The sequence below is a fragment of the Mustela nivalis genome (genome assembly GCF_964662115.1).
Source record: "Mustela nivalis genome assembly, chromosome: 5".
Classification (NCBI taxonomy): domain Eukaryota; kingdom Metazoa; phylum Chordata; class Mammalia; order Carnivora; family Mustelidae; genus Mustela; species Mustela nivalis.
Genome location: NC_139024.1, coordinates 24,188,619 through 24,197,501, shown reverse-complemented (window position 1 = coordinate 24,197,501; position 8,883 = coordinate 24,188,619). Strand labels below are relative to the sequence as shown.

Here is an 8,883-nt window from a genome sequence, read left to right as displayed (position 1 = left end):
ATTGTCAAAATCTTTGCATGGGCAGTTCCTTCCCACCTTTCCCCTTCGAAGTGAAATTTCTTTTCATAAAGATATTTTATGATTATTTTAGCAAAGCTGACCTCTGACTCTTGTAGCTTACTTAGTACATTGTTCTTTTGTCATCTATCTGTATCTAAAATTGCCTTCCCTGTTGCTTGCTTGCTTGCTTATCGTCCCCTCTCTGGGCTATAAGCTTTCTGAAATTTGGAAACTTATCTGTTGTGTTTGCTGCTCGATCCCAAGCACCCAGGAGAGTGCCTAGAATATGGTAGGGCCTCAATATATATATTTGTTGAATAAATGAGTGAATAAGTCATGAATCCCAAATGAGAATATGATGACACATACGTGCCCATTCCCCAGAAAAAAATGAGCTGAATGTTTTGTATATGATTTTAGGACATTCCAAAGGTCTGGAAGCTCACCTGTAGACCCCTGGTTAAAGCCCCTGTATTATAGTTATGCTGTTGCATAATGTCCTTTTTGAAATTGACTTTGAATTTCTGTCCTCTGAAACTAAACATGAGCACAGACTTTGAAAGTATGTTTTAGGGGGTGTATAACAAATCACAAGCCAATTGCTGCTCATCGGTTTTGAATAAAAAAGATCCCTGATATTTACATTGATTGATCCTAATGACCATATTTTACTCAATGAAGATGCCTTGTGGTTTATGTTAAATGCTCCCCCACATCCAGTTCTCCTCTCCAGTGGGGAATATGGGGGAATTAAATTTCCCAGCCTCCCTAGCTGTTGGGCAGGATCATATAATTAACTCTGGCCAATGGATTGGAGACAGAACTGACATATGTCACTGCAGGGCTGGAGCATTTAATTGCTGGTGAGAGCTCCTTCAGGGTTCCATCTTCTAGAGAAGTGACTATGGAAGCACATGCTGGCATGGAGGTTCAATGCCAAGTCATCACACAGGGGACAGTTGCTCTGGAGAGTGACACAGATCTTCAGGAGACTTCGTGTGAGCAAGCAGTAGAAATGTTTGTTGCTTTAAGTCCTGAGATTTTCTGATTTGCTGTTGTAGCATATTCTAACATAATCAAACACACCACTGAGTGGAGAGTGTGCTATTGAGGGGAGAAAAAAAGCTGTCATTTATAAGAATTCATTGTAAGATGTATCACAATCTCAGAGGGGTTAAAATGTAAACAGATCAATTGGGGCTTAGATTAGATAAAACACAGATTATTAAAAGGGACTCATTAAATCGGGTTACCATAGTATCAAGAAATCCATAACTAGAGTTGGACAGAAAGTTACAGACACAAAGCCCAACACTTACTAGCTTGTGACTCAATAACTTATCTTGTGTAGACCTTACTTTTCTCATTTGTGAAATGGGGATAGCAGGAACAGCTGCCTCATGAGATTTTGTCAATATTAAATGAGGTAATTCTTATCATGGGTTCAGCATAGTAACTTCTCTGCATATTTTAGTCCCTGCATTTAGTTAGACCACAGAGCTTGTTCAAGATGAGCATTATTTTCAAACAATATACAGGAAAGTCTCTTTGTAAGTGTGTTATTATGTCATACAAATCAATCAGCAAATACTTATTCATTCCTTACCAGGCAGGAAGACTGGGCCTCAGAGTTAGGTGGTCTTAGAACAAAGAAGCAGATCTCGAAGTTGAGGGCCCAAAGCATGCCATCCTGGGGCTTTCCTATCTTCTCTCTGATGTATTTTCTAGGTGAATCTGGGTAGAATGAATATCAAGAGAGGACTTGTAGAGTAAACGTCGCAAAAATATGCCCAAGGAATGTAGAAAAAAGGTCAGTCCTATACTTATCTTGGTGACTGTTGGGGGTCGTAAAGGGAATATTGAAGACTATCTCTATGTCTAGGGCCTTGAATGATGGTGGTGGTGGTGGTGGTGTGCGTGCGTGCGTGTGTGTGTGTGTGTGAGCTGGCGGCTGGGGCATAATGGTAAATCATAGTAGGGAAAGAGTGGCTCTTTTGAAATGCAGGAGATTATTTCTACCTACATGGGGTTATCGTCCAACAGACTGTATAAAGTTATCTATGGAACATGATCAGACTCATGATATATCCAAATTCATAAAGCAGCAACTCTTGTTATAATTGTCATTATCTATAATACATTTGAAGAAACCTAAAACTTGACATTAATAAGCTATAACAATCATTAGTTCTGAAGTTCATTCAGGACTAAAAGTTCCCACACACATACTATATGAGCCTTCATTCTCTCACTTGAAGATAAGCATCGTGGATTCTAAGACAATATTCTCAACCTCAGTTTTCTGGAGGACACAGGACTGTGAAAGAACAGGTAGCTGATTAATATCACTACTTTTATTAAATGGGCCATTGCAGAAGAAGAAACTTTTTTAAAGGAAGTATAGCTGCCTCTTAATATAACTTTGGGCTACAGTTCACCTTTTCTGTTTATTCTTAACTTGTGAAACTGTATCTTAGGACTTTGGGTATATAACTTGTTATTTAATACAAGTGAACAACAGTGAATCGATTGTAATGCTTCTGGCACTAAAGGAAACTGAGGGGACTTAAATATGTTTTCAGAAGACAAAAAGCTTCCCTTTGTGTATACTTTACAACATATGTTCCCACCGTTTTAGAATATTTAAAAGTAAAAAAAAAAAAAAAAAAGTTTCTGACTACTTATTAAAGACCAAGAGGACAAAACAGAGAAAACAAACTACCTCCAGCTCACGTATTATCAGATGTTTTGGATGAAATTCAGATTGAAAAACCAAAAAGACCCGCTCTCCTTCTCTCCCTACTGGCAACAGCATCAGGAAGCTCTATACCCACTTTCACACCTTGGGAAATGTTGTTATTGTTCTACGAAAGGGGGAGGCGGGAAGTAGTGCATTATTGCGAACAGGTTTGGGCTCTTCTCCTCATTCTTGTTGCCAGGGTCGTTGTAGGTCGTTTGTGGGCTACTACTGGCTTCAAGACTTCCCAGAAGACTTGGGCTCACACCTGTGTATCCTGGGTACGCTCCCAGAGGTTGCTGGAAAATCCTTGAACAAATTGATGCCTGTACAGCAGAGCACTCCCTAAAATCTCTGCAATCCACCTCTCTTGAGTTTTTCTGCCCCAGATAACCACCCCAGGATCTTAAACATTTTTTTCCGGGCAAATGTTTTGCTTGGACCCCTTGCAGGAGCAGATTCTGACTCTGCCTCTCTCACTCTGGCCTCCTGGTTCGCCTGGGATCCAGCGAGCCACGCAGAGTAGGGTGCGGCTCCCCCGCACCTCCCTCCACGCAGGGAAGAGAAGAGGCGACGGGAGGTACTCAGCTTTCTTGGACACACTCCCAAGCATTTGTATTTTGGCATTTACGACCCAAAATAATGCTAAGATGCAAAACAGCCACCGTAGAAGTGCTTAGCCCTCCCGAGTAGCTCCCAAATATCTCTAATTTGACGTTCTAGAAACAAAACAGTGCTAAAATGCAAATTAGGCAACGTGATACCCAGAATGAGCCTCGTTTGACAGGCCAAAAAGATTTTAATGGAAAGCTGACTCATATTCCCCAAACCGATTCATTCAATCTTTAAGTACTTAAAAAATTGTGTAATTTTAAGTTCCACCACTGTTATAATGAACACTCCATAATAACAAGCAGTGGAACAATGAACACCCCCATATCGCATTGTGTCAGGTAATTACGAAGTGTGGCGGCGCGGGAAAGCGAAGAGGGGAACGTCAATGTGCCCCCTGCAGCGCGTAGGAGCGGTCGGGGCTGCGTATCCCACCCAAGCCTCATCAAATCGCTCACACCAATGCCTCCACCCAGAGAGCGACAAATGCAATCCGAGCTTGATTGGCCCCAGGCGTGGACCGAGAGGGCCAAAGCGGAGGCGCGAGAGCTCAGGGGGAGCGATCACGGCTGCGGGAGAGCAGCCGGGCGCAGGGGAGTCACGGAGAAGTGTCGCCGGGCGGTGTAGGGAGGGTCCCGTCGGGCGGGGCGAGGGCAACCAGCACCCGGACCACGGAACCCTACGCGGGACCCTGCGCTCTCAGCAGCATCCAATGCTTTGGAGGTTAAACCCAGGGCACTGGGACAAGGGTGCGTGCGGGGTCACAGGGTAAAGCTGTTACTTTGTAGTGAGACACGTGTGTGTGTGTGTGTGTGTGTGTGTGTGTGTGTGTGTGAGAGAGAGAGAGAGAGAGAGAGCGCGAACTGGAGGGAAAAGAAAGAAGAAAGAACAGGGGGCTGAGGGCTGAGGTGTCCTACTTCTAAGTGGTTCATTGAGAGGCAAAAGCGGTCTTGCCAGCGCAGTCGTAGCCCGCGCCGCGTTGGGAACCCGCGGAGCTGGCACAGGGACCTCTCCAGGAGGCCTCCTGCCTCCGCGCGCCCTGAGGGGGCCCCCGGAGAGGACACTGTCCTGGCAACTGCGGGGGGAAGTCCGGGCAGTGGTCTCCTTCCCCCCCGAGACCCCGGCGCTCGGATCCGCAGGCGGCTAGCGCGGTCAGCCTTCCCCGAGAGAAGCGGCCCTTTTGCAACTCGACCTCGGGTCCCCGTGCCCTCCCACCGCCCACCTTCCTCCCTTCACCCCCATTCATTTTTTTTTTTTTTTTTTTTCCTTAGCAGCCTTTAGGACGGGCTCAAAAGCTAACTCCAGACCCACGCGAGCCCACATCACGGAGCTAAGGAGAACAGCTGGGGTCGGGGCGGCCCCGGGGCCCGTCTCGCCGAGGTGGCAGCCGCGTCCCGCCGGTGCCCGCCGCGGATGAGCTAGCGGCCGCGAGCAGCCCCCGAAGCCGCGCAGCATCCGCGTATTCAGTGACGGTGGAAGCCACGCCCGCTCGGGAGCCGGGGGCCGTCCTAGCCCCCCCACCTTTCCCCCTCCCTCCCGCCCCCTCCTCCCCGCGCCGGCCCCCGGCCCGCCCCCGGCTCGGCTCGCGGGAGGCGCTGGGCGCCGGGGCTGGCGCGCTCTCCCGGGCGCACACACACATCCACGCACGCACGCCCAGAGCAGCTCTCTCCGCGCCCGGCCCTCGTTCCGCTCGCCCATGCAGACGGACAGAGCGACGGAAGATGGCTGACGACTCCACGGGGCACCGAGGATGCAGCCCGGCGGCGGCGGCGGCGGCGGGAGCGGCAGAGGCAGCGGCGGCGGCAGGGGCAGCGGCGGCGGCGGCGGCGCTGGCGGCGGCGGCGGCAGCGGGAGCAGGAGCGGCGGCGGCGGCGGCATCCCCGAGACTCCTCGAGCTACCTTTCCCTCTGACAGCCACTGACGTTCTCCGCCGCTAGAAGAGACCCCGCTTCTCCGGCGCCCGCCTGCCCTCCCCCCTCCCAGCCCCAGCCCCAGCCCCAGCCCCGCCAGCACCGCTACCTCCGCCAGCATTGCCACCATCAGCACCACCTCCACCACCACCACCACCACCACCACCACCAACACCACCACCACCACCACCACCACCGCCGGCGGCGGCAGCAGCCATTTCATCTCCACAGAAACCAGACACAAAAACATGGCAGAAATGGAGAAAGAAGGGAGACCTCCGGAAAATAAAAGGAGCAGGAAACCGGCTCACCCAGTGAAAAGGGAGATCAATGAGGAAATGAAGGTATTTTTGGACTTCGGGGCTGGAGAGACTGAGCTCTTTCTTCCGCTCGCTCCCTTTGGGCCGTTGTATGGATTTGGGGGGGGGGGTACGGGGAGCGCTTGTCAGTTTCTGTAGGATGCCCAGAAAGCCTCAGCTCCTCCTCCAGGTGCAAAACCGAGGCCAACTCGCGGGCTGCATCCCCGAGATTTGCCTGCCTCCGATTTGATGGGGGGTGGGGGGCGCCCGGGAAACCACATACTATTTAACCTTATAAACCCCAGGTTGGCACAGGCGCGTTTCAGTGGGAGGGGACCGGGGGCCCAAGTGGCGGGTGGACCTGGTGAAGAGGCTTTCCTAGTCGGCGGTGTAGTTTTACCCCTTTTCTTCGGGAACCATTTCTCGGATCGCTCCAAAGTTAAGGAGCTGCTGGGCCGAGGAACCCCGGGAGCGCTCGATTGCTCCCTGCCCTTCAGTTCATCTCCCCGCTCCTCGATCCCGCTTCCCCCCAACTAGCCAGCTGCGGTGGTGTAAAGAGGCTGTCAGTGCCGCGGCAAGTGCGGCCCCGGCGGCATGGGTCTGGGTACCGTGTTGACGGCCGGCTCGCCTCGCCCGCCCCTGTCCGCTCCTCTCACTCGGCTGCCTCCGCCTCCCGCTCCCCTTTGCGTGCTTCGCTTCCCAGTTTAGCAGACCTGGGCTAGCCCGGCTGAAAGATAACTGTCTGAGGGGCGGCCTTCCAGAGCGCCTGCCCATTGTTCGGAAAGGCCAGCCGGGAGTCCTGTCGGCGAGGCCGGGCTCCCCGCCAGGCCAGCGGTGCTCCAGAGGTGGTGAGCGCAGCCGCCTGGCGCTCCAGCTGTTCGCGTTGGAGCGATTGCACAAGATCACCGCTCAGCTCCGGACCCCCCCCCCCCCTTATTTTCCATGAAGTTGAAGGTTTTGCCCCGCGAGGGTTTTATTCTGTGTTGATTTCACGAGTCTCTCTGGATTTCAAAATATATATATATATATTTTTATTTTTGTGAATTACAAGCAAGTAGCAGTTTTCAGGGGGACTTTAGTTTTCATTCCGCAGCCGTCCTGATGTTCACCGTCTTCTGCATAGAATTCTAAACACTGCCAACTGACTTTGTCAGGTTGGCGAAGTTTGTGTTTAAAAGACAGACTGGATGAAAATGGCATGCAACTAAATAAAATTTATCGCGTTTTGACGCTTTCTTGGTTAGAACATATTCTGTTAGAGTGCCTTCTGAGAAGCCCGTTTAGAAAGGGGCACATGGATAAGACTTGCTGTATGAATACCTAGGTGCCTATGTTTAGCAATCTCAATTTGGAGATTTGAGTTTTTATTTCTGGGTGAGGAACTTTGTGTCTGAAACCATGAGGGGCAGCCTCAATCGGTCCAAAGAGAGTTTAGGAAGATTTGCCTTGGAAATCAATGCCATTCCTTCTGATGGAAACCACCATTGAATTCAGTGATAGTTTTAAAAAAGAGAAACCAGTAGGAGTTGTCTAACAATGGAGGTGGAATTCAAACAGTCTACAAAAACCATTCTTTCTCACCCTTCCCTCCTGTCCTGCATTTCCAGATTACTTTTCCAGTTCATTTTAAATATGGGGTGAGGGAAGAGGAGAGAAGTGAAGCCACTAGGAAATCAGTGTGTGCTGGCCCTTTAAAACACTGCCTAATGTGATCTATATGGATGGCAGCTTTTAAGTTTCATAGGTTCTAGAATTACAAATTAGCTAATTTTAATCAAAACATGTGAAATGTTATCCCGGCTGGATATAAAGGCTGACTGTGCTCAATGCTTCGGGCTCGCGTTGTTGACTTTGGCTGCGGGCGCACTCCGTGGTTTGGGAGATAGTTGTCCTTCTACAGTATAACAGATGTTTGTCTGAACTGGTGAGGAAGAAACAAAAACAACATTGTGTGAAGGGGAAAAATTACACAATTTTTAGCCAATGTTGCAGGACTAAGTATGGTATTAACCTCCGTGCACAGAATTTCCTCTTTTTAAAAAATGTTATTTTTCTTCCAAATCACCATCTACTATTTGAAGTTGTCCTCACTGTTTCTGCGCAGAGCAGCATTAAGTAAGAAGTTTTACGCAGCAAATAATTCAGTTGCCTGTAGGATTGGCATTTTCTGTCTGGTTTGGACCCATGTGTGAGAGAACCCGGCGGAAATTGTCAGTCATGTCAGTGCACACCATGCCAACAGGCATGAATTCCCATTTCCAGTGGAATTGTTTTGTAGGTATTCCTCTAAGAGAAGAGCCCCCAAAGTCTTCATTTGAAAAGTATTTTCTCAAAGTCAAACCGTGAAAGGGTTAGTTTGAACTCATTAATATTTTTCTGCTTTTAATATTACCAACCGCATCAATAACCCCCCCCTTCAGCGTCATCTTACTATTACCCCTCCTTGTCCCCAAACCCACAGTGTAGAGTAACATAACAAGTTGGTTGCCCTGTATAAAAATATGTGCAACAAAATGTCACCGAGAACACAATGTGGCCTTGTGCAGCTTCATATCGGTGCTGCTGGAGCTGCCTGACTGTGTTTGCCTTCATCTGAACGGCTTTCATCTGGACCAGTGTAAACTAAACCCTGGTAAGTAATCACTGCCCGGCAGAAAGAAAGGAATGTATACAGCTAGCACGGCCTAAGCTGTAAAAACGGAAACCTGAGCCCCCACCGAGGATCACATATCAAGGCTTGAAGGTAGGGGAAATGAAAGGGGGACAGAGGAGAGAGCGAATGGAAAAGTCAGCCTGGGAAGTGGAGGGTCAGGAGGAGGCCCCCCTTAGGGAGATTTGGCTCAGGGATTAGGGAATTTTATCATGGTGTACAGTGACCTACTCGGGTTTCAACACTGGGTGGATCAAGTTGCTTCTCTGTGAGCTGAAAGAGAAAGGACTGGTGTGTATGTGATTTTTCCCCCCCTTCGGGTAATAGAAAGGACATTGGTGCAAGTGTCTATTTTAAGTACAGCAAATGCAGGGCGCTGAGAATGAGCAACAAAATCACCTCATCATGAGGCTTTCTTCAAGATCTCCTAATTGAGATAGTTACATATTAATTTAAAAATGGCTGGAGAGGACAAACTGGCTGAGGTTTAGCTGACACCAGTAATGGCATTGGAGATTGTCTTCATGTGGCTGGGAGCTAATGTTGGTCGCTGTTTGACTAGATCAGATATTCAGTTACATTTTCGTTATCACTGGTTTAATGTGCATGGCAGTTGTAACAAATTTGAATTTGATACAATATAATTTTGTGTGTGAAGAGTACATGACTTGGCAT

The 8,883-nt window shown here is 48.9% G+C and overlaps 1 protein-coding gene and 1 long non-coding RNA gene across 3 annotated transcripts in view; one reads left to right on the top strand and one right to left on the bottom strand.

Annotated features, from left to right (window-relative positions):
• Positions 1 to 638: 638 nt before the first annotated feature.
• Positions 639 to 1,729, bottom strand: LOC309865595. The gene is made up of 2 exons (XR_014312190.1): positions 1,607 to 1,729; positions 639 to 1,104 (listed from the first exon to the last, which is right to left on the bottom strand). It is a non-coding gene; the product is annotated as an uncharacterized lncRNA (long non-coding RNA).
• Positions 1,730 to 5,346: 3,617 nt separating this feature from the next.
• SOBP (sine oculis binding protein homolog) overlaps positions 5,347 to 8,883 on the top strand; it is a 156,584-nt gene continuing 153,047 nt past the window's right edge. The window contains exon 1 of one of the 2 annotated variants that reach the window (XM_082732061.1): positions 5,347 to 5,603. In XM_082732061.1, coding sequence (XP_082588187.1) covers positions 5,508 to 5,603 — 96 coding nt within the window. In that variant the 5' untranslated portion in view covers positions 5,347 to 5,507. The remainder of the gene's footprint in view (positions 5,604 to 8,883) is intronic. The other variant, XM_082732062.1, reaches the window with a different exon arrangement.